This window comes from Dipodomys spectabilis, unplaced genomic scaffold (assembly GCF_019054845.1).
Source record: "Dipodomys spectabilis isolate Male_0828 unplaced genomic scaffold, ASM1905484v1 ptg000157l, whole genome shotgun sequence".
Classification (NCBI taxonomy): Eukaryota; Metazoa; Chordata; class Mammalia; order Rodentia; family Heteromyidae; genus Dipodomys; species Dipodomys spectabilis.
In genome coordinates this window covers 13,948,613-13,974,333 of record NW_024870834.1, presented here as the reverse complement: position 1 = coordinate 13,974,333, position 25,721 = coordinate 13,948,613, and the positions used below count along the sequence as shown (strand labels likewise).

Genomic DNA, 25,721 nt, shown 5'->3' with positions numbered 1-25,721 from the left:
TTTGACTCCTCAGTACCACATACACAGAAAAAGCTGGAAGTGGCACTGTGGCTTGAGTGGTGGAGTGCTAGCCTTGAGCAAAAGAAGTTCAAGGACAGTGCCCAGACCCTGAGTTCAAGCCCCATGACTGGCAAAAAGAAGAAAAAAGATGCAAGACTTTTTTCATAATAAAGATTTGAAGGCAAATATGCAAATTGTGGAATAGCCTAGAGATATACTTGGGGCTTGACAAATTAAACAATTAAATGCACCCTTAAATAAGTTGAAAAGTGGGCTGGAAAGATGGCTCAGTGGTAGAGTGCTTGCCTTGCATGCGTGAGGCCCTGGGTTTGACTCCTCAGCACCACATAAGCAGAAAAAGCTGGAAGTGGTGCTGTGGCTCACATGGTAGAGTGCTAGCCTTGAGCTGAAGAGCTGAGGGACAGTGCTTAGGCCCCACAACCGACAAAAAAAAAAGTAAAGAAGTTTAGTTAGAAGATTAATAACAATCTAATGAAACATTAACTATAAAACAAAGTTAAACCTGACTTTCACATCATCTTTGTGGGTAGTGTTAAGAAGACAAAAACCACTCTCCTACCATTAGATCAGTCTGTTTCTGTCTATGCAGAGTGGGATGCACAATGACAATGAACAAGAGAGTACTAAAATAATCCTAGGAGTGAAAAAGCAGCAGGGCACCAAGGGAGAAAGGCCATTGTACAATGGCCTTTCCTAAGCACCACCACCAAACCCTGCATTGATGAGGTTCTACTCAGACCTTCTGTGCATCATCCTGAAGACACTCAGGTTATAAAGAAGGTACAGCAGGGAAAGCTGGTGCAATCCATGAGTTCCTCTACATGTCAGCCTCCCTGTAATTAGGTAGGCCTGTGAACTCTGCTGCTGATAAAAGGTATGTAAGCCATTTTTAGGCTTGGCTGTTAAAAACATCCTGTGACATTTTCAGCTGTTTCTTTTCCCTTTCTAGTGGCCTGGAAACCCAGTGTTCTGGATATCCTAAGTACATGGTTAGCAGACATGGTCAGGAGATACAATGTGTAAGAGGATGATGCAGGCAGGAGAGCTCCACTGAACCTGGCATGAACAAGAAATAGCTCTGGAGTGCTAAGCTACTGTCATTTTGGGGGCACTGCCTGTTGTTGAATCATCAAGAACTGATTACTGTGGAGAGAATGCTTTGTAGGATATAATGTGCTGTGACATTTCAGAGACCTATTACTACAGGAAGCTGATGCTATATAAAGTGAAACCATTCTTCAGAGCATAATGCCTCTGAAGATGATCTACGTAATCACACATGAAGTTAATATTAACTGACTTAAGCAAAGGAGAGAGAAAAGAATTGAAAATAAAGCAGGGCAATTAAGATGTACAATCTGCATATGCTTATACCTAGCACCAAAAATACAAAAGAAGATGAAAACTCATTAGATATTCAGCTTCGTAGAAGTTGTGAACTGCTTAGTATGAAAACAGACTTTCTCTATGAAATTTTATTATTTTTTAAGCACATTACATAGCTTGAATAAACTTGAATTATTCAAGGCAATTTAAGCAAATGTGGTAGCCTTTTAAACCCAGGTGTCAATCTTGTATTACTAATATTGTGAGGCTAACTTAGTCAGATACTATGTTATCGAAGGGTACAATGAGGAATATTGAGCATCCTCTACAACGGGACAGCTGGGACATCCTGTTTGTAGAAAATACAGTTGACAAGAAACAAACTGAGATGACTTGAGGATACAGAGGAATTCTACCAATTATACTGGATCTGTCTCTAACACAGAAAAAAAAAAAAACCACCTTACAGGCATGGGGCTGTTAGAAATGAATAAATACAGTAGTTGTGGACTGGATACTTGCTTGGGCAAAATGGGTACAAGAATTTTTGGTTCAATGCTTTATCAATCAGTATGCTGTGGGTATCATATAGTATAAAAAATGGCTAGACTGGAAGGGTGAAGGATGTTGACTGAAAAGAGCAAGTTATGGAACAGTAGGCAATGCATTTCATTTCAATCAACACTCACAAGCACATATATATCAAGAGAAAATTCTAGAAAACTATGAATGCCCTAACATGATTAATGCTTAGATGTGGGTGGAGCATTACCACCTATGTGCTTGGTAGGTATACACTCTACTACTTGACCTATATTTCTAGCCCTTGTTGCTTTCTTTTTCAGATAGGAATTGTGTTTTTGTCTACAGTCAGCCTTGGGCTTTGTTCACCTAACCAATGTCTCCTAGTGGCTAGGATAATCCTCACAGATGCATACCACCATATTCGGCTTGTTGGTTGAGATGGTGTCTCCTAACTTTTTGCATTGGTCTTAAACTGAAATCTTTTCTATCTGTGCTTCCCAAGTAGCTGGGATTAAAGGTTTATACCACCATACCTGGTTAATAAAAGCCCGAATATCAGAATTTTGGAATATATGCAACAATGAATTATTTCTCTATAGATTTAATTTGGAAAGGCTGCAAATATAATATCTTCAGTCACAAATGTTCTCAGACTAAGGGAAAGGAGCATCCAAAAAGATAGGTAAAATGGTCTGTTAAAAAAATTAATATAGGGGGCTGGGAAGGTGGCTCAGTGATAGAGCACTTGCCTTGCATGCATGAGGCCCTGGGTTCGATTCCTCAGCACCACATAAGCAAAAAGAAAAAAGCCGGAAGTGGCGCTGTGGCTCAAGTGGTAGAGCGCTAGCCTTGAGCTGAAGAGCTGAGGGACAGCGCTCAGGCCCAGAGTTCAGACCAGACCCCCCCTCCAAAAAAAAAACAAAATTAATATAGTACTTAAAAGACATGTCACCATCCAGTCTCACTTGTTAGGGCATAAAGGGCAGTTTTGCTATTAGGATACCCAGTGTGGTGTGCAGAGGTTCTCGGAAATTGCACTTACAGTTTGTCCTTTGGGAGAGCCTTCCTCAGTCAGCTTCTCAAACATTGATTTAGCTGCCTGGATATTCTGTGTCAGGTAATCACCAAACAGAAGAGCATATGACACTCTCTCCAGGGCTTTAGTGTGGTTCATGCCTGCTGCCTTTTGAAGATACCTATATGCTCTTTAAACGTAAAAAATTACAAAACAAATTAGCAATGGTTTTGGACTGTCTTTAAAAGATTAAAAAAATCTACTGAAGTGCAACATAACTAATTTTCTTTTTCATAGTATGAAATTTCCTGTACTAGTACCCTGGATACTTTGACTTATAGAAGGTGCAGGGTTCTCCCTGTCATCTTAGCCCTTTGGGAGTCTAATTATACCAATTAATTCTAAAAATACGTAAAAGGTTAACTAGGCTTGTATAACAGAATTTCAATATAATGGTGTCAGGTGAAGATTGCACAAATAAATTACAATTTTCCTTTTCACGCTGCACAGGCTGTATAATCACTGTTTTACATTCCTCCCAAGTACAAGTTTTAAGTTTTAGTGAAAATTTCAACGCAAAACCAAGAAATGACATACCTGATATTTCTCTTTGTTTTCTATTATTTTGAGCCCTAAATAGTATATGCATTCTTGGTTCTTAATTATAACTTCAGTCTGATTTAAAATTTTCTCACTGTTGATTCTTGGGACCAATACTTATAATCTTTTTATTCTGAAAAGTTAAAATTAATAAAAGTAATGGCAAATCTTCTGTGTCTCTCATAGCACAGGTTTATTTTGTTTGTTTTTAACCAGTATTGGGGTTAAAAAAAACCAGTATTGCCTTATACTCTTGCTTGGCTTTTTTTCCCCCCCTCAAATCTGGTGCTCTACCACTTGCCCATATCTCTTACAATTTTTTGCTGGTTAACTGGAGATAAAAGTTTGTAAGATATATCTTCTTGAAGTAAGAAAATCAGGTCTGGCCGGTGCCATATTGGCCACATGGTGGATTGTAGGGTCTAGCATCTTGTCTTCTTCTGGGGGAAGGAGCACCCCCACCCTGCTCATCACGTGCCTCCCAGGTAATGGGTGTGCCTGGATCCCTGGAGGCAGGGGCAGACACTTGGCTGATAGGTTATTGAGTCTGTCAGTTCAGTGCCTGGGACTGGGAATTTCCTATGGACCTGCCCCCTGCATTGACCTATTTAGGCTGGATCAGCCTAGTGCCATTACGCCATGCCATGTGTGTATCCGTGATCGTGTCCTGTATCCAGTCTCCTGGCTCATCTCTGGTCATCATGGCGTCCCAATTCAGCTCTCCATTGAGGCCGAATTGGCTTGTTGGTATTGTTTTTGTTACTCCTTTCCTCTTTAGCATGTTTCCTAGCTGTGTTATGAGTATTTGTGTGCTGCAGGCCTTTGTAACAACAGGCAGCCTGCGGCCTAACTGTATAACAAAGACTCCAATAATCTATATTTCAAAATGTGGCTTCTGGGATGATTCACCTTACAACATTCTTAGACTGGCTTTGAAACATGATTCCTCAGATCTCAATCTCTTTAGCTAGGACTACAGGCATAAGCCACCAGTGCCCAGCCATTTGGCAGGAGTTTTGTAAAGTAAGTTCTTGGCTATTTATTGCATGAGTGGTCTATCTTGGGGAAGAATGGACTTAACAGTGCTACCTACTCTCTTTTTTGACTCTTCTTATTGCTTCCATTGAGGATTTTCATTCCAGTTTGATAAATCATTTCAGCTTCCTGCATCTGTCGTCTCTTAGCAGCCTCTTCTTCAGCTAAAAAAAAAATCACATGCATTTGAGTGGATTTGAATACTATAGCAATTATTTGTCAGACATCGAAATATATTCTTTCTTTTGGGTGTCCATACAAAGAAAATGAATACTTTTTCACTATTTCCAAATATGACTCTAAGAACACCTAGGTTAAATGTGCCCATTTAACTATTTAAGAGTGCTATACAAAATATATAAAATGATTCTATCTATCTATCTATCTATCTATCTATCTATCTATCTATCTATCTATCTATCTATCTATCTACACACACACTATCAGGATACTGCTAGAGAGTTACTAATGCTGATACTGTTTATATAATTCAACTAAAATTTTAGATTCTATGCCAAGGTTAACTAAAATAAGAACAGAAAAATATTAGAAAACAATAATCTGAAAAAAACTGTTTGGTCAAAGAACACTTTAGCCCTCTCTGTAGCACTACATTATCTTGCAAGGATAAAGTGTTTAATTACATAATAAAAATTAGGAAAGTACTTTTATTAAATATTGTCCAGATTTGGTGTTTAGGGCCTTCAAAAATACTGCTCTGTATAGAAACCAATGTGGACATTTCTCCTACTGAGCAATACTTACTTTCACAGAAGCCCCACTTTTCATCTGTTTTATAGTTGTAGGTCGTGGCACACCACAGTCTGCCATCTTCCCGCCCATCTGATGTACATTCATCATATTCCTTATCCAGGAAAAGAAAAGGGAAGTGGCAGGGCTCCCCATGTGCTGTGCCTTCGATGGCAGTTAAGACTGGGAAGAGGAAAAATAAAAAGCTAAACACCAACTTAGGCAAGAAGTAACCTCAAGCCGGGCTCCAGTAATCCTAGCTACTCAGGGGGATGAGATCTGAGGATCGAGGTTCAAAGCCAGCCAGGGCAGAAAAGTCCTTGAGACTTTTATCTCCAATAAACCACTAGAAAACTGGAAGTGGTGCTGTGGCTCAAGCAGGAGAGCGCTTGCCTTGAGCTGAAGAGTGCAAGGACAGCGTCCAAGCCCAGAGTTCAAGCCCCACAACCAACAAAAAAGAAAAAAAAAAGAAAAATAAAGACGTATCCTCAGGATGTATGACTCCATCCACTTATCCAAACTGAAACTTGCCTATATAATGTTTATTAGTTAGTTAATATAGTAGAAAGTAAGATTTAGATATTAAATTTATAAATATGATTTTTTAAAAAAGGCTTCCCTGCCTTCTTTCTCCCATATGAGATCTATGTTGTGTCTCAATCTGACTGGGTCACATTGTCTAGATAGTTGGTTAAATATGGGTTCTGTTTCTGGAAGATGATTTTTGGATGAGATTAACGTTGAAATTGGTAGACTTTGAGTAAAGCAGGTTATACTCTATAACGTGAATTAACTTTGTACAGTCAGTTGAAGGCCTAAACACATCAGAGACTGATTAGTTCTGATTCTCTACACTACCTAACATATATTAAGTGAATTATTCACAGTGCGGTATTTTCATTTAACACTTCACGGATGGTCTTTTAGGAAACAGAATGGCAAGGTATCTTTGGGGAAGGCTTCGACTACTCTGCTACAGGTATGCCTGAGGATAGAGGACATGGAGGTACAGAACTACCAGCTTTGAACATCTAGGACAGACATAAAAATGAGACTAATAAGGGAAACCATGGGACCTACGTTTCTTTGGGTCTGGCTTACTTCACAATATAATTTTTTCCAAGTCTTTCCATTTCCTGACAAATGGGGCAATGTTATTCTTTCTGATGGAGGCATAGAATTCCATTGTGTCTATACACATTTTCTTGATCCATTCATCTACTGAAGGGCATATGAGTTGGTTCCATATCTTACCTATGGTGAATAATGCTGCAATAATCATAGTTGTGCTGGTAGCTTAGTATAGCCTTGTTTGTGATCATTTGGGTAAATGCCCAAAAGTGGGATTGCTGGGTCCTAGGGGAGCTCTATGTGGAGTCTTTTGAGGAACCTCCATACCGCTTTCCAAAGTGGTTGAACAAGTTTACACTCCCACCAACAATGCAGTAAGGTATATGTCTGAGTCAAGCAGAAAAGTTCAGATAAGTTGATGTTAGGGAAATGAACCCCAAGATAAGTATTCAAATGTTTTTTTTCTTTCATGTGATTGTTTCTAACATATTTATAAGATGATTTCTTTGTTGCTTTGTATGTCCCTCCCCCATGGTATAACCTCTGCTTTCACTGTATTTGATGTTGGTATAATTTGTGGAGGGGAAAAACAAATAGTTTAAATAGGGATACAGGTGGACTCATTGCAACAATGAGATGTACAAGTCGTTATGTCGAAAAACAAACTTTACAACTTTGGTGTGTGTGGGGGTGGATCGGTGGGGGGAGCGGGGGGAGGTATGGGAAGGGATGGAAAGGGTAAACAAAGGAGGAGGCAACAATGCTTGATAAGAAATATACTCATTATCTTGCCCGTGTAATTGTAACCCCTCTGTACGGTATTTTCATAATAAAAAAAAAAATGAGACTAATTTACTATGGAGGCAAACAGGGGAGAAGGAAAGAGCTAGAGTCCCTGATGGCACAAGATTTGACTGGGTGACCTGTGGAGCTCTGATTATTCAAACTATAAAAACCCTGGATTCTGCCACTGTTTGCTTTTAGTTATTTGCAACCAAACATGTTCTTTTAAAACAGCTATAATAGAGAATTCCACAACATCCCCAGACCTTTCTCTCTCTCTCTCTTTTCAGAGAGTTTAACATTTGAATTTCTACTAATACATACTCCAACGACCATTCCACTCTTGGGGGCCATTCATTCATTTTCAACAACTGTTTACTGAGATGAAGTGTAGAAAATAGTTGACACAGTTGAAAGACCTGTTAGGCTTCTGGCTGGTATCTGGGAGTTTAGATTTCAGTAGGGTTCTTTCCATACTAACTCAAAAAAGTGCCTCACTGGGCCTAAACTGTTTGTACAAACATGTGATTTGAGCCTGGCACTGGTGGCTCACTCCTGTAATCCTAGCTACTAGGAGGCTGAGATCTGAGGATTGCAGTTTGAAGTCAGTCTGCACAGGAAAGTCAGTGAGACTCTTATCTCCATGAACCACCAGAAAACTGGAAGTGGTGCTGTCGCTCAAAGTGGTAGAGCACTAGCTTTTAGTGAAAGAGCTCAGAGACAGAGCCCAGGTCACAAGTTCAAACATATGGTTTGTGCTCATTCAGTTTTCCTTGTGAGAGTCTACAATTTTGGGACATGCTAGACAGAGGTGTCTGCATCCTCAAGTCAAAACCCTAGGCACTAGGTCTCTCAGGAGCTTCCCGGGTAGGTGGCATTTCATATGGGTTGTCACAATACACTGCTGGAAAAATTTAGTGCACCCTGTAATTTAACTAGGTCCCATGAACTAGGCAAAATTTGCTCTGAATTTTCATTCCAGCTCCCTAGAGGAAATAACCCTGCTGAGAATGAAACTAGCTTCTTAAAGCCCTGGCACCATGAGAAAGACTTATCTATCAATTCAGATAAGACCTTCAACCCACAGCTCATATCTACATATGCAAATTTTCTGGCTTCATTTGATCTAAGCCAAAACTCAAGAAGTGATTCTTGGCTTTTGGTTTCTCATTTTTATAAGCTGAAAAACTGCTGCAGGTAAGGCTGAGAAAGACCTGAGAATTTCTTTCTCTCCAGAGCCAGGCCTTAAGACCTGGCTGAGAGTTGAAGTGGGGTGGGGTGGGACAGGATCCTTGGAAGCTGTGCCTTGCTTCCTTTAGACTTTGCCCCATGCACCTTTGAATTCTGCTGTAATAAATCAGAGCCAAGTCCTGTGATTCCTTCCCAGCAAATCATCCCATCTTGGGATGGTCTTGGGCACCTCCTTACAGTCAGGACACAAGTGGTGGATTTGCTAGAATGAAGCCAACGCATGACAATATGATGAAAGCATTGTCTATAAAGAGCAAGAATAAGGTCCAGGCACAATACATCCTTAGTGTCCAGGTGGTTTTGGAGCCGTCTGTGACAGCTTCTGCCTGTAAGGAGAGGTAAAAGCTCCCTTTCAGATGTGAAAGTAAGGGTCCAACCACAGCTGGATTTCCTGACTGCTTTTGGTCCTAGTGGTTAAAAACAGTGATGTACCTGAGAAGTAATGCCTTTGGTTTTTGTTCTGTCCTCCAATGGGAGGAGAAAAGGTCCCAAAATTCCCCAGGATGGGCTAAAAATGTTAAAAGTGTGTAGCGCTCTGTCCTCCAGGTATGTGTGTGTTAGGAGATGAAGTGAGTGGGGAGTTATATGAGGTCCTAGGAGCAAAACTTTCAATCAACCAGGCCAAAAAAAAGAAGCATTTATTCCTGGCTGCTAGCATTGCTTAAGTTGCTAGCTTCTCTGCCTCCCTGCACCCACCACATTCTGGCATTCCTGGATCCTCCCCAGCCGCCTTAACATTAACAAAGCAAATTCCTACTTGCTCTTACTACGGGTTTGAGTAAACTGCTTTGAGGCAAAAGCAAGCAAACAAACAAACAAGAAACCTGGAAATCCTCAGTGGCTTTGTATTTTATGGCTAATGGATCTGGAAACACGGCAACATACAAAATAATACTTATGATTTCATAAAGGCTAAAGGGATTGTTCTAACCAGGGAAAGCTACAAAACCAACCAAACAAACAAACCAGCCCCAGAAATGTGTTAATTGGGACAGAACTTCCTTGCTTTTTGATAGCAGTTTGTGGGCTGGGATGGAAATTTCAGGGCAAGTAGCTGATGGCTTTTGTAATGGAAGGTGTTCCTTATACTACCTGGTGTAGGGTGTTTCTTATACTACCTGGTGTAGGCTTTCTGTCTCTGTATAACCTACTGAATTAAAAGCAGGCACAAGCTCAATGGGCAGAACTTGAGCTCTGTAACCCTAGGACATCTCTCTATGGGGCCCTTAGCTGGGAAAAAAATATGACTGCTTAATTAGCTTGTAGAAGTCACCTACAAATGGTCACAGAAAAAGGTGTGTTCTCTGACAGAACCGTCTGAAATTTAGTGGCTGACTGGCTGTTTATTGCCCAGTAACCGACAGCATTCTGAACTTGTGATGACTGCCAAAAGCTGCAAGTTGGGAGCGAGCACAAGCAGGGACTGTGAACCTGTGGACAGGTCAATCCGGCTCCTGCTGGAACAAGTCCCACTGCTATTGACCCTTGTGTTTGCATGCAATGACCTGATAACCTGGTTCAGCCTCCTACATCCTTCTCTTGCTCCATATACCTCCGTGAAATCTGCTTATAAAGTACAACTGTCCTCAGAAAAAGACTACTCTTTTCTAGCCTGCCAAATAATAAACATGCATGGAAAAATAAGTGAGAAAGCATTTTAAACACTTTTGAAAAAATTAGGATTTTGTTCTGATCAATTTCTGAACATATCTTTGTGGTAAAGTTGTATAAAATGCTTTGCCTGTGAGGACGTTTTGCTCCTCTTGTATTCGTGGTTGAAAACTGCAGTTATTTTAGAAAGATGACATCAATTCTCTGAGGAAAATAAATTGATGCTCCTGTACCCAGAAAACTAAGAGGGTATCCAGTAGGGGCATTAATAATCTTTTTCAAATGGTGTTTCCGGAAGATTCTACTTTTCCTAAAGGAAACTCTCCTTGTGCTTTTCCAAGTGTAGACAGTGACTGAATTCACACTGTTAAGCTTATAATCACACCTGACAAGCTGACTAGCAATAGCAGGAATTGACCAAGCCCCTTTCCCAATGGGAACATTTCCAGATGCTATTTAAACTCATGAGGTTGACAGTCTGGGTCATGGACAGCAAAGCCATTTGGAGAGTACTGGCAGTCCCTCTGAAATTAAGGACTGTACTGAATTACTTATGCTAGACCAGGAAGCCCAGGACAAGTTGCGCATAGTGGGATACAACACTGTACTGCCTAACAGATGCCCTGCTGGAGATGTCCTGACAACTGCTTCTAGACCCTACCTTAGACCTAGAAGGCTTTCAGGTCAGCTTCAACCTACTGGACACTGTCCTGTAGTGAACTAATGCTTTTGACCAGGTAAAAGAAGGGTAATATAGAAACTTAAGGAGAAAGATAGACCTATTAGATTAATAAAATTTGTTTGAATTAGATATCTATCTCTCTCTCTCTCTCTCTCTACCTACCTACCTACATCTATATCTATATCTGACTCCTAAAGGACAAACTAAAACCAATACAGCAATTTGGTCTTAAACCCTCTGGGTCTTACATTGCCTCGGCCAATGATCATAGGGGTAGGCTATGTAGAGTTGACATAGCAGGCCTATTTATTCTTGAAAAGTCCTGCTTGATTGTAGAAATCTGTGAAATTAGATTTCTGGTGAATTCTCACCATCCTAATTGATGAGTGGTATATGCTGAACTCTTGCTTTCCTTCCAGGAATCTGAAGTTTTGGTATGTGTCAGGCAGAAGGTGCCAACTTAACCACTCCCCAGTGACAAATCCAGGTACTGGGGTCTCTACTGAACTCTCCTGGTAGAAATTCTCTGCTGTATATTATTGTAACTTATTGTGGGGAAAGTAAAGCACATCCCGCGTGACTACTCTGGGAGAAGACCCTTGAAAAATTTGCATCTGATTCCCCAACTTCAAACCATGCACCCTTCCTTTCCTTTGCGGATTTGCTTTGTATTCTTCTACTGTAATAAACTGTAGCTGGGAATGTATGCTGAAACCTTTGAGCCTTCCTAGTGAATCAGTGGATCTGGGGATATGGTACTGGAGAACCCCCAACAGTTAGAATTAAGTATGAAATTTCCAATAAACATAGGAAGGTGATTATTATAGGAGTCATGTGGTCAAAGGGAGTAGTAGAAGATGAACATGCAAAAAGAGGAAGGTCTGATCATGTAAGGCGTTATCAGTAAAGGTAAGAAGTGTGGATATTGGGATGGAAATGTCGCTTAGTGGTAGAGTGCTTGCCTAGCATGCATGAGGTACTGGGTTTGATTCCTCAGTACCACATTAACAGAAAAAGCCAGAAGTGGCGCTGTGGCTCAAGTTGTAGAATGCTAACCTTGAGCAAAATAAACTCAGGGACAGTGCCCAGGCCCTGAGTTCAAGCACCAGGACTGAAGAAAAAAATAGTGTGGATTCTGAAGAGGAGAGGAAAACATGATCAATACAGCTGCTGTCAAAAAACTGACTTTTAGAGGAAAGGAGAGAAAGTAGGCATGCCAGATAGGAAGCTCAAACTTCAAGAAGCTCTTTAATTGCCTTTGGGTGAGTTAGTAACTTCTTCAGAAAGGAGAAATGTAAGTTAAGGATGAGCAGAAATTTGATAGATTTGCTAAAGAAGGTAAGGAAGGCATTTTTTTGGGGGGGTCTGGTCGTGGGGCCTGAACTCTGGGCCTGGACGCTGTCCCTCAGCTCTTCAGCTCAAGGCTAGTGCTCTACCACTTGAGCCATAGCGCCACTTCCAGCTTTTTTCTTTTTGCTTATGTGGTGCTGAGGAATTGAACCCAGAGCCTCACACAGGCAAGGCAAGCGCTCTACCATTGAGCCACCTTCCCAGCCCCAGAAAGGCATTTTAAACAGCTGGGAGAAGCTGCACCAAGGCCCCAGGTATAAACTATATGTACACTTGGAGACCTCTGAAAAAGGATGCTCCAGGAGAGCTACAACAGATGAGGTTGGCTTGTCAGACACAAAAGACTGTCAATCATGCTAAGGAGTGTATACTTCATCTCATAAGGCAAATGAGAGGTAATGGTTGTAAATAAAGGAGTTATACGATCAAATTTTGTTCTGGAAAAGATTAATAAAGCAACATCATAAATGAAAAGTTGAGAAAAGGAGCAACTGAGAAACAACTGTCACATAATCCAATCCTAATATAGTCAGATCAGCACACAAAGCCATGCATATACAGCTTATGTTATATGTTAAGTACGTATGAGTATGTAACATGTCTAAGTATGTAAACACTTTCATGTATTAAAATGAATCTAAATAATTACTGAAAATTACAACAAGTCAAACACTAACATAGTTTGTTTATACAATTGTATAAGCCTGTAAGAATGTTTTACATGACATTAGCTGTTATTTATAATTGATAGGATTAAAAGATTTTTGCTTAAAAATGGTTTTTCTATTCGCAGGTATGAAACATTTATCCTAAAAAAAAAAAATGAATCTGAATTTTTTAAAGTTTAAATCTGGATTGATTCCTGACAGGTGTTAATAATAAAATAATAAGTAGCTACAGAGGTGATCTTTAAAATAACAAATTAAATGGCAGAATGGTGGCAGGATAGAGTGGAAATGTTAATAATTTTAAAAAGGAAAGACATTTAGAATACTCTGTAGTGAGAAAGATCAAAGCTTTAAATTTAAAAGAAGCATTGTTAGAGTTTATTAGACTTTTTTTTGAGGGGGGGGAGGTCATGGGGCTTGAACTCTGGGCCTGGACACTGTTCCTGAGCTCTTTGGCTCAAGGCGAGTGCGCTACCACCTAAGCCACAGCACAACTTCTGGTTTTCTGGTGGTTAATTGGAGATAAGAGTCTCATAGACTTACCTTGCCAGGGCCTGTTCTGAATCATGATCCTCGGATCTCAGCCTCCTGAGTATCTAGGATTACAAGTGTGAGCCACCAGCACCTGGCTGAGTTTATTAGATTTTGCCAGAAAACCACCCAGAAATCCAGGCACAAAGAACAAAGGAAATGTTTACTGCCAGCAAAGGGACTAGCAAGACCCCTTCTCACAAGAGAGAAGTGCCTGCCGGCTATTGTCTGAGGTGACCTATATAACCTACGAGGTTTAGGAGGTGGAGACCCTGGTGTGGATGTGTGGACCAGGGGCTTCATCATGTTGGGCTAGGATTTATGGCTGCTACCCAAGTAGCAGATAAGGGGCCTTGCAGCTGCCCAGACCTGAACGTCATTATAAGGGGATCCTGCTGCCTTATATCATTGTAGCTGCTCCAAAGGAATGCCATCTCAAGGTAAAGAGGGGTGGAGGCCAATTATTTACTGCCTTTAATAAATGGGCCTAGAATTGCCTAAGAAGGGAGCATGCTAAGCTACGACAGAGGAAGCTATTGGGCCAACAAAGTAGGTGAAAGTTACAAGACTATTGCAGTTAACGTGTTTATGATAGCTTCAATTAGAATGGAGTAAATACCTAGAATCAAATTACCTAGGATAAGGGATAGGGTAGTTTAGTAAAAATTCTAACTACTAGAAGAGTGTATTAGTCAATTCTTTCTGTACTTCATTTTGTGTATCACTTGATCAAGTTATTTTTTTTAATTTCTTAGAAATTTATATGAAACATAAGTGTATAATTCTGATATAGTCCATTATCAAAAATCCTTTAAAACTGCAGTCTAAATGTTGAATGTGGCTAATAGTATGATCAATCATCTTCAGTGCTCTTCTATACTCATTAGTTTTAAATTTTCAGTTATTGCTTTCCTCAACAGACAAAACCAGAACAGAACAAAAAGTCAAGAATACCTGGCTTCTGCACTTTCTTTGCCTCTTCATTATCCTTGTCTGGATTTGGAGATTCTAGAAAGCTGATTTCTTCAGCAACACTTTCTCCCTCTTGGCTCTTGAGGTTGTCTTCCTCTTCTTGAACAGAGGATTCTAATTCTGATTCTTCTGAATCAAGAAATATCTGACCAGCGATTACTCTGCCTGCTGTGGGGTGGTCCTTTACTGACTCATCTGATGGCAGAGAATCCTGAAAATACAGAAGCATTCTTAGTAACCAACCGTCCAGAGATTCCCTCTATTCAAGCCTAGCATTCCTTTCACTAGTCTATAGATGTTTCCATTAGCCCCTTAAAAGTGCCACACTGGCTCAGCTCTGGCTTTGGCTGGTTTTTACAGTGCATCATCACCTGCCTAATTCTTACTTTCTAAAATTTCAACTTAGCTGTTACTTTTCCCAGGAAACCTTCTTTAATCTCCAAAGTTGGCTCCCATCCTACCTTATATTTCTCCTCTGATAACTGTATTATAGCTTCCTCTTTTTAATCTATATTCCCTCTAATCTGGAGATCAGAGCTCATAATCAAGTTGGTTTCCTTAGGTAAGAATCTGTTATAACCATTGCTGCTTAGATTTAAGGTAAAATGTACGTAAGGGGAAACAAATGGTGGAAAAATTACTGGTGGCTCATGCCATCTAGTAAACCTAGTAGTTTAGGGGGCTGAGATCTGAGGACTGAAGACTGAAACCAGCCTGGGCAGAAAAGCCCATGAGGCAGATTATATGCCTGAATCCTAGCTACTCAGGAAGCTGAGATCTGAGGACCACAGTTCAAAGCCAGCCCTGGCAGGAGAGTCCATGAGGTTTTTCAGAAAACTGAAAGTAGAGCTGTGGCTCAAAGTGGTAGAGCACTAGCCTTGAGCAACAAAGCTCAGGGACAGTGCCTAGACCTTGAGTTCAAGCCCTAGGACCTATGTACAAAAAGAAAAAGAAAGAAAGAAAATTCCCCAAATATGGGAGCAAAACCAAATCTCTCTTAGGCAACAGAAACTTTATTGCCTTAAGGCAATACATATATACAACTGGGATTGGGGAGAGGCATTTTCAAGTTGAAATGACACTTATTTAAGAGCCAATACTATTAAGGGAAATATTTACTATTTTCTCATTGCAGGTTATTTTCTTTAAGCCAGAAGCCCTCGATCTAGGCTTGAACTCAGAACCTCCCACATTCTCTTGACTTTTTTGCTCAAAGTGGGCACCTAACTATTTAAGCCACACTTTTCCTTCTGGTTATTTAATAGGTGACTGGAGGTGAGAGTCTTTTGGATAAGTCTGCTGTAGCAGCTTTGAACTGACAATCAGATCCAGCCTCTTGGGTAGCTGGGATTACAGGTGTGAAGTTGGAAACTGCCTACTTTTCAACTGGGCAGCAAAGACTGGCGATGGTGAAGTTTGTACACACCTTCGAATCTAAGGGTTCATCCTGGCTGCCATCGTCATCTGTGAAGAAATTTTAAGACAACTTAGTAATATTATTTATTGGGAATTACAAATCATATTTTTTAAAGTATCTGGTAAATACAACAAATAATCATTGGATAAACAACATTATTTAAAAACTATTGCATTTGATGACTGTTCCCAAAAGGTTAAGTGAAAGGAAAAATAAGTGTTCTATTTTGTCTTTCCCCAGATATGAAAACCAATACTCCCTCTGAAAAAAAAAGTCTCCTCTTCAGATTCTATCTAATTCTTCTACGTATACACTTACACATACATACACACCCCTAGGCATCCCCCCACTTTGTTCCACTGCCCGGGATCTGGACTCACATGAGCTTATTTTAGTGTTAATGGGCATTTTATTGTTTACGAATACTACTATGGATGAGAACCAATAATATTTTCAACACTTACTGAAAATATATTTGGATAGAGTATTTAGGATTTGTGTTTTACTTTACTAAAGACATAACCAGTATGTATTAGCTCTATTAAAAGAACTAGCTCTAATTCCACCTTCCTTTCAAATTCCCGTGGTTTATCAGATTGCCTAATTTTCCTCATTTTATTCTTGCCATGTTTGCTAGCTACTCCCACTATTCTGGCTAGTTGTTATTCTTTTTTCCTGTTCTTCAATAAACATAACCAACAAACTCAACAGCCACATGCAAATGTTTGATCTTTGTATTCATTGCCAATTTAAAGAAGTAAAATTGTTAGATGATGTCTAAATTTCCTTATCATGTGACTTCATACAAAAACAGTTTTGGTACTGTCTCCTCTATAAACTACATTAACAAATTAACCATAAAATGATGTAAGACTATGTGATTTAAAAAAAATTTACTGGATAATTTGGTATCATCTTACTCAGATGGTTATATCCTAAATATTATGTGTCATATAACTATAACAAAGATGTTTCAACATTTTGTTCTCAAAAATAAGCTAACTTTAAGAATAGTCAATGCACACATAAAATATTCAACTTTACTTCACAGTATTTATTTTGAACACTTGAGAAAAACCAATTCTACCAGAAAAGTTTTTGCCATATATGAAGATGCTGTCATTTCAAGGAAAATTTAAATTAAAAGCTACTGTTCACATTCCCTCACTTTTAGATTACCTTCAAAATGTTTAATTTTGACAGATGGGAGGTAAGGGGAAGGCATGTATTGTTTCCATAGTGTCCATAACCTTTCAGTAGAGATATCAATTAATTAGTAACCACCCTCCCTGATAACGTCTTCCCAAGACACCCAATGCTCAGGTTCTAACAGATGGTTCAAATCCCACTCTTCAGCAAATCTTTGCACAAAGGAAAAATAAATTCATCCCCAAAGTATAACCAAAGTTATACTTGTAAATGTAATCACAAATATCAACCAATTAAAACATCAAGCACAGTAATTAAGTGTGCAAATGTTTATGAAAATATCCCCAAATACTGAAACTCTAGATAATCTGGAACTCTAAATCACTTACTGCCAAATGCAAAAACTCATCATATCAGGTCACACAGTAGGTAATAGTGTAACAAGATAAATATTTACACATAAATTAAACAATACATGTTTCAAACACCATAAGCTCTCAGACAAGTGAAATATTCCTTTGGACTCCAAGAGAAATGACTTTTAACAACAGGGTTATTTCATGAGAATTGCATCATGCTTCCTTCTCTTCCTCTACCTCTCTCTTTACAAACGAGGATTATGTACTAAGATTACTGGTAAATAAGAGATTTCTTTCTTAGCTGCCAAGCTGAGAAAGCCTATTCCAGATGGTAGTCTCAAAGAAAAAAACTTATTTCCTTTTTAAAGTTGATATTCACATAATACTTTTAAAAAAGTTGCTACCAGACATAAGTACTTCTGATATAGAGTATGCAGGTAAGATTTAAGGACTCTGAAGTTATAAAGAAAGAAAAATAGTCTTGCTTTTATTAGAACGTGGTATCAAGCAACAAAAGGATTCAATACAGAGTTTTCTTATCAGTGTCATATTCAACATTCAATAATCCAAACTACTTTATTAAAAAGATCTATTTTTTCAACTGTATTAGTTCATAAAACTGCAAAGTATTAGGGATAGTTTTCAAGGAAAAGTGATTCATTTTATTACCTGCACTGTAAATCCCTGATCCTCCTTCAAATACAGAAAGACTAAAGAGTTTGGTGAGAGGGGCTGGGAAGGTGGCTCAGTGGTAGAGCGCTTGCCTTGCATGCCTGAGGCCCTGGGTTCAATTCCTCAGCACCACATAAGCAAAAAAGAAAAAAGCCAGAAGTGGCGCTGTGGCTCAAGTGGTAGAGCGCTAACCTTGAGCTGAAGAGCTGAGGGACAGCACCCAGGCCCAGAGTTCAGGCCCCACGACCCTCCCCCCCCCCCCCCCAAAAAAAAAAAAGTTTGGTGAGAAGAGATCAGACAGCCTGTCTTCTGCTCTGCCACTTTACTTAGGCTCTGTGAAAACTCCTAATTTTAAATGACATCAAATCTAAAGTTTGGAAAACTAAGATGGAGGCCCGGCTTCATCACATACTAATGTGGGCACACATAGTTCACTATCCAAAGCATGTTCAGACTAGATTTTCTCAATGTTGAAAGCAGGTAATACTCTACGTCCTGATGAATCACAATGACATTATGAGGGACAACTAAAACAGGAAAATGAAATATCTTCTGCAATTTAAAAAGTTCTGTGTCAACTTTATGGTCATAATATAACTACTACTTGAAATATCTGGCAAAGGATGTGATTAAAGACTATAAAAATAAAGAAAGAAAGTACCTCCAAAAAAAGGATTATATTTTCACTATTATCTGGAGGAAACAAAGAAGAAATACCCTTTTAGTGTCTTTTAAATGCATCTGTCCACAGGGAAGACATTTCTAATACAAGTATCATTTTTTAACATCTCTAAAACAAAATATTACTTAATTGCTGCTACAAGTGATAGGATCAGGTAGTATATGTTTATACTACCTGGTTATAAATGCAATCCACGCTAGGCACCATTAACATTTAAGCTTAAAACTGCAAATGGAAAAACCTCACTTTTATGGGAGCAAAGGTAAACAATAAATGAGGCTGGATTTCTGTATAAATAAGCACTCTCATGAGTAAAAAGGCCAGTGAAAAAATCGAATCCTTTAAGTTCTAAAACTTTCTATCACACATATTTTGTGATAGTTGAACTTTATGTGAGCACTGCACAGCTGTCTCTGAGTATACGTGGAGGTCTGTTTCTAGGACCTGCAATCCAACCCTCCCCATTTCAAGACACTGAAATCCATAGCATTTGCAAATAACCTACACCATTACTTATAACAACTAAGACAACGTAAATGATATGTAAGTACTAGATATATTGTACTCATTAGACTAAAAAGTCTGTATATGTTCATTAGTAAAAAATGCAATTTTATGTTGGATTGGCTGAATCTGATAATGTGGAATTTGTTTTTACATTGACCACAAAAATTAGAGCAGATATTTCTTTTCTTTTCTTTCTTCTTTTTTTTTTTTTGGGGTCCGGTCGTGGGGCCTGAACTCTGGGCCTGGGCGCTGTCCCTTAGCTCTTCAACTCAAGGTTAGCGCTTTACACTTGAGCCACAGCACCACTTCTGGCTTTTTTTCTTTTTGCTTATGTGGTGCTGGAATCGAACCCAGGGCCTCATGCATGCGAGGCAAGCTCTCTACCACTTAGCCACCTTCACAGCCTGAATAGACATTTCTTACACTCAGTCCTCTCCTTACATCAATACAACCACAAGATATAACAGTTCTGTAGTCAGTCTTTTAGTATAGCCAACTGTTGACCTCTAAATATCCTCTCCACTTACACATGCTTCAATGTATATGAAATAGTCAAAGGAAGACGTATGCTTGTATTCTGCAAATTGAATTTGGAGGAATACCTATCATGTTCTTTACTATAAATTTCAAACTGTAGAGTGACAAGTCACATACAGAGCTTGTTTATGGACAGATCCTAGGTACAGAGTTTGTTTATGTACAGAACCTGGGCATATTCCAGACCTATAAATGAATTTTTAACAATCTCCAAGAGAATTTCTGTTGCAGATGGTTCCTAGTCTTATCAGACATTTCACCCATTAATTAAACTCAATGGCTTCATTTCATATCTCATTTGACCAAATAATGGTTGCAAATGCTTCAGGAGTTATGTACTTCAAAGTTTTGGACATGAGCACAATCAATCACCACAAGGGAGAGGAATGGACATTAAGAATAATGTTGGCAGGAATTAGCATATGCTTGTTACTTCTGAAATGCTGTCTCAAACCATATCTTGGGCAGAATTTTGGTTTAGGTCTTTTATTTTAGAGGCAGGATGACGTTATGCCTTTGGTTTACAACTAGGACAGATAATTTGGGGATTCAAATAACCATCTGGGGAAATTTCTGTTGGGAAAAAAAAAAAAGAGTTAACATTTATACTGTGTCTGTTCTGAAAAAAATTTAAAGCCACAGGACAGCTGTCTTGTTGACTGAAACTGCTGAAAATCCCAAAGCTTTATTTGTACTGTTTCTGTACCAACTCTTAGAATACAAAGACTTTTTTAAGCTCTGAAACCCTAAGTTTTCTGATGTAGACAGGTGGGAAAACATGAAAGGAAATTATTTTCAGAAAAAAAAAATACACACTGACGAATTGGGAAGTCAATTCAAAAGCATACACATTTTGATACCTGCATATAAAAAGGTGAAATTATTTGTTATTCATTTTAGAACTCGCGAATGTTTCTAAAAGGAAAAAAAAAATCATAAAACTACCCAAACCCATGGGCCCAACGTAGAAACACGGTGACAGAGGTCACACTTTCTCAGCAAGGTTTGTTAAAAGGGAGGGAGATGATTAGAGGACTTCAAGTGTCCCCGCCCCCCTCATTTTTCCTCCCTTTTTAAAAAAGACTAAGCAGGTGTTATGCAAAGCTACCAGGCCACCGCCATCACCCTATCTCCTCAGGACCCGGCTCTGTCCCAAGTGACAGCTCCAGGGAAGCGTGTCAACGACACAGCCCACACGTGGGGCTGCAGCCTCTAAGCAGGACACCGCCTGCGGGAGGCTCGGGCGGCCCCATCGGGGCTTGACGTGTCACTCGTGGGGCTCAGGCGGCCACGGGGCTCATCCCCACCCAGGCGACTCGGGAGGAGCCGTGCAAAGTTTCCTTCGTGGGAGAGAGGTCCGGGCAGTTAGGGTAACCGCCCGTCCGCTCCTTCATCTCCAGTCCCGAAACACCCCCATTGTAGCCCAGGCTAACTGACCTCTCACCCCCTCCCCCCCGCAAGGAAAGCGCAAGTGACAGGCAGGCTGGAACCGGACAGAACGGAGTCCAGGCCCGGGAGCCCCCCAGGGCCGCGTCCAGGGATGGAGGCCGGGGGGGGGGGGCGGCTCAGGGCCTTCGGCCCCAGAAGTGGATACTGACCGGAGGACGCCGAGGCCGCGCCCAGGAGAACCGTACAGAGCAGCAGCGTCAGTCCGACCCGGACCCGCATCCTGCTCACGCGGCCGCCGCCACCCCCCGGGAGCCGTAGTCTCGCCTCTGCAACCACCGACTCCGCCGCCGCCGCCGCCTCGCCACCGCTCTTCCTGCTCTTGTTTCCTGCCTCCGCCCCTTCCCTGACCTCCCATACCCGGCGCCCAACCAATCCCTGCCTGCCGCTGAGAACACCTTGCCCAATTGTCGTAGTTGTCCGCCCACCTGTTTGTCCCGCCTCAAGTTCACTTATTAGCCAATTAGTGCGCTGTACTCTGATACTCGGTTTTCTGATTGGACCACGGCCTCACTGACATGGCCCCAGCTAATTGGTAGCACCCAAATCAGCGAGTCAGTGGCTAGAAAAAAGAAAAAGGCTCGCTCAAGACTACAACTCCCATAAGGCCCTTCATGTGAGTCGTTGTGCTTGTGCTCTTGGGAAACGTAGTCCATCGTAGGGCAAGCTTTACAAATGCAGGTGGCTGAAAATTAGGAGGGCGTAACTAATACCTGGACTAGACATTAACTCGTCTCCCTCCTCCCCACTTTTCTGCGTTTGATCTAAAAGTACCAAGCGCAGAATAAGTGCCTCCTATTTATTTTATTTGGAAAATAATAATTGGACATAAAGTTGTAAACACTAAGGAGGGTGCAATAGCTAAATTCTTTTGTTTTTTTTTTTTAAACTTAGATTAAAAATTAGCTAAGTACCTGAAAAAATAAAATAAAACAGTATCCTACTTTACAGAAACCAGAAGGCAATGAACCACCTGTTTTCCTTTCCCTGAGAAAAGGAAAGGAAATAAATCGTACCCAGTGTAGATTGTTTCAATGCCGGTGTTCACTTTTACTAGGGTTTACTGATCTAATAACCATCTAGAAAATGTGCCAAGAGCTTTTGCAAAAACCCTTTCAAACAGTTGTCCGCACATCTCTCATCTGGTCTTTCTTGTTCAGAGTTAGTGGTTAAGTTGCTGTGCATAAAGATGGAGGCAAGAAGGGTGACTGCAGAGACTTTATGTGGCAATTGCTGATTCAGACACATTCCTTATGAGCAGCAGGGCCGTGGCTTGAGGCTCCCCGCTCTCCGTTTTCCCCATCAAATTGTAATACTCTGCTTTTGAAGTGGGGATGCTAGGGGGACCATCTTGGCCACGTGGTGGATAGGAAATTGGGTTTAACTGGTGCCATTTTGTCTTCATGGTGGAGGGAGGGAAAGTCCCACTTCCCAGGTGATGGGTGTGCCTGAATTCCTGGGGAATTCAGGTCCTGAGCACGACAAGGATAGAGTACTGGACCTGTCAGTCCTGAGCCTTGAACTTAAGAGATTCTCAAGTTTCCTGTAACCTTGCCCCCTGACCTGACCCTGTTTTAGCTCAGATGCCATTATACCAGGCCTGTGTGCTGTGTTCTGTCTCTTGGCTCTCCTCTGGTCACCTCCTCTGGTCACCATGGTGAGAGACCAAAAATAAGTTTAGCAGTAATTTCAGATAAAACTAAAACATTTATCATCTGTTATTGGAAAGTAAGTGCTAGATCCTGCACCAAGGCAAGATAACAGTAAGAATTATTAAGGGATCTGTCTGCCCTGACCAGTCTAGGAATTTGGGCAGTCTCTCCCCCCCAAACCCTACCGAAAAAAACATTTAGGACAAGGCATAATTCAGCATTCCTGTAGTTAGCCCCCACTTATCCAACCAATGATGTATGATTTAACCTATCCTGTAACCGTTAAGTTAGAAAGTCCCTGCCCTTACTGGAAATGATCATACCCCTAACCAATGAGCTTGAGACATCCTTCCCCCTCAATAAAAAACCTACTGAACAAGGGGTCTGGGGCTCACAACTCTGACCTACTGCATGGGTGACGATTGTGAGTTCAAGCTCGAGCTTGCAAATAAACGATTCTTTTGCTGCTTGCATTGGTTGTGGTCTCTGGGGGTCTCTCGAGGGTCTCCAGTTCGAGTCTAACAATAGCATCTCACTTCAGCTCTCCATTGGGGTTTAATCTGGGTAATTGGTAATTGTTTTTCTGTTCTATCTTTACTCTCCTGCTCTCTTGTCTCTGTTTTTCTAACAGTGTTAAGGTTGTTCAAGGGGCTGCAGGTCTTTGTGACAGGAGTCCCCCCTGCAGACGCCAGGTTTCTAATGAAGACTCCCAATTCGACCTCTCAAAATGTGGCTTCTCTGTATTTCCCCGACTGGATTTACACTTTTACCACTACCTTCCCAGAATGATCTCTGAGGCCTAGGACCTAACCAGGCTATGCCTCAGGGCTTGGGAATGTCGCTCTACTTCTTGACACCTTCAAGACTCTTTGTCTTGACATCTGTGGATGTCTCCCATTTTCTTTTTAGGAAGAAAGTTTAAAAGTAACAACTGTTTTTTATTCAAATCAGAGGGGATGAAGGAAAAAATCTTACACACAAATTCTCTTATTCTGTAGCTTCCTTGGTTCTTATCTCCATTTCTATCCTTAAACTTCCTCTATTTTTTTAATTTTTTTATTTTTTTGCTGGTCGTGGGGCCTGAACTCTGGGCCTGGGTGCTGTCCCTCAGCTTTTCAGCTCAAGGCTAGCTAGTGCTCTACCACTTGAGCCACAGCGCCACTTCCAGCCTTTTCTGCTTATGTGGTGCTGAGGAATCGAACCCAGGGCCTCAGGCATGCAAGGCAAGCACTCTACCACTAAGCCACCTTCCCGGCCCCAACATCCTCTAATTTCATATAGAGTAAAGTTGGGTTTATTTTCCTTCCTTTTCAGCATTATTTCAGCTATATTTATGTCCCCTAAATCAGTCTACAAACTTGTTAGTGCCTTCCAACTTTCTTTCTTTCTTTCCTTTCTTTCTTTCCCTTCCTTCCTTCCTTCCTTCCTTCCTTCCTTCCTTCCTTCCTTCCTTCCTTCCTTCCTTCCTTCCTTCCTTCCTTCCTTCCTTCCTTCTTTCCTTCTTTTCTTTCTTTCTTTCTTTCTTTCTTTCTTTCTTTCTTTCTTTCTTTCTTTCTTTCTTTCTTTCTTTCTTTCTTTCTTTCTTTCTTTCTTTCTTTCTGTCCTGAGACTTGAATTCAGGGCCTGCACACTGTCCCCTGAGCTTCTTTTGCTCAAGGCTGTCACTCTACCACTTCGTTTATGTTGTTACTGAGGAATCAAACCCAGGGCTTCTATGCATGCTAGATAAGTACTCTATGACTAAGCCACATTCCCAGCCCAGCCTTCCAATTTTATAGAATCAAAAAATATCAGAACTTCCGCCATTCACAAAATAGAAATGTGTGGTCACATGTTCCTCTTTAGGGAAAGATCTGGGGAAATAACTTCTGCCTTTTCCCATAAGAAACAGTGATTTTGCCGGGCTCTGGTGGCTCACGCCTGTAAATCCTAGCTACTCAGGAGGCTGAGATCTGAGGATTGTGGTTCAAAGCCAGCCCGGGCAGGAGAGATCGTGAGACTCCTATCTCTAATAAACCACCAGAAAACCGGAAGTGGCGCTGTAGCTCAAGTGGTAGAGCGCTCGCCTTGAGCTGAAGAGCTGAGGGACAGCGCCCCAGGCCCAGAGTTCAAGTCCCACGACTGACAAAAAAAAAAAAAAAGAAACTGATTTTTCTGGTTAATACAATTGGGAAATTCTGCGTAATTGAGGTCCAACTCTTTTTTTTTTTTTTTTTCATTTTTTCTTTACTGAGTACCTTTTTTTTTTTTTTTTTTGCGGCCATGGGTCTTGAACTCTGGGCTTGGGGCACCTGTCCCTCAGCTCTTCAGCTCAAGGCGAGCCTCTACCACTTGAGCCACAGCACCATTTCCAGCTTTTTCTGTTTTATGTGGTGCTGAGGAATTGAAACCCAGGGCCTCATGCATGCAAGGCAAGCACTCTACCACTGAGCTCCCTTCCCAGCCCCTGCTGAGTAATTCTTATAGTTGTGTTCCTGTGCTGAGTACTATATTGACTGATTCCTATTTATTTTTAGTTGCATCCAGACTTCTACATTAATGCAGTCTTGCCTTTCTCCCCAAACCTTTCCAATAACCATTTTTTGTTTGTCACTACTTTGCCATACTTCTCAGTTTCGCTTGCATTTCTTCTTAGCTGAGATGTTTCCATCTTGTTCTGTCCTTATTAATCTTCATTTCTCCAAGTATCTTTGAAACATTTTCAACTTTGCCTTTAAAACGGGTTTAAACTTGCTAAGGCCAGAGATGATGGTATGATTTTGCTTGTAGCTATTTAGCACTGAACTTAACCATCTACTTGCACTACATAATAATTGTTGATTGTCAGATATGCCTTATTTGTCTGTTGTGAGTTTCAAAAAAAAAAAAGAGATTTAGGTAAAAAATCATTTTCTATGTTGTAGAGTATGGTAAAAACTTTTTTTTCTTACTGATTGCTTATAAAGGTTGAACATTAGTTTTATTCCATTATTTTGAAAGTCTAGCATTGTTAGAGATTTTGCCATTTAACCAGCAACCAGTAACTGACATGTTCGTAGGACCTTGACTTCCTGGAGAGAAACTCCAACTTTCCAAAACAGGATCAGATTTATTTGGTCAGCTTGCTATA

General features: G+C 40.6%; 1 protein-coding gene across 2 annotated transcripts in view; it reads right to left on the bottom strand.

The window, feature by feature from the left end:
• The window catches only part of Sel1l (SEL1L adaptor subunit of ERAD E3 ubiquitin ligase), a 46,381-nt gene extending 25,116 nt beyond the window's left edge, over positions 1 to 21,265 (bottom strand). Inside the window, exons 1-6 of one of the 2 annotated variants that reach the window (XM_042692452.1) lie at positions 21,113 to 21,265; positions 15,618 to 15,655; positions 14,174 to 14,402; positions 5,288 to 5,455; positions 4,581 to 4,686; positions 2,915 to 3,077 (exon numbers count right to left, since the gene is read on the bottom strand). In XM_042692452.1, coding sequence (XP_042548386.1) covers positions 2,915 to 3,077; positions 4,581 to 4,686; positions 5,288 to 5,455; positions 14,174 to 14,402; positions 15,618 to 15,655; positions 21,113 to 21,182 — 774 coding nt within the window. In that variant the 5' untranslated portion in view covers positions 21,183 to 21,265. The remainder of the gene's footprint in view (positions 1 to 2,914; positions 3,078 to 4,580; positions 4,687 to 5,287; positions 5,456 to 14,173; positions 14,403 to 15,617; positions 15,656 to 21,112) is intronic. The other variant, XM_042692453.1, reaches the window with a different exon arrangement.
• Positions 21,266 to 25,721: the final 4,456 nt, after the last annotated feature.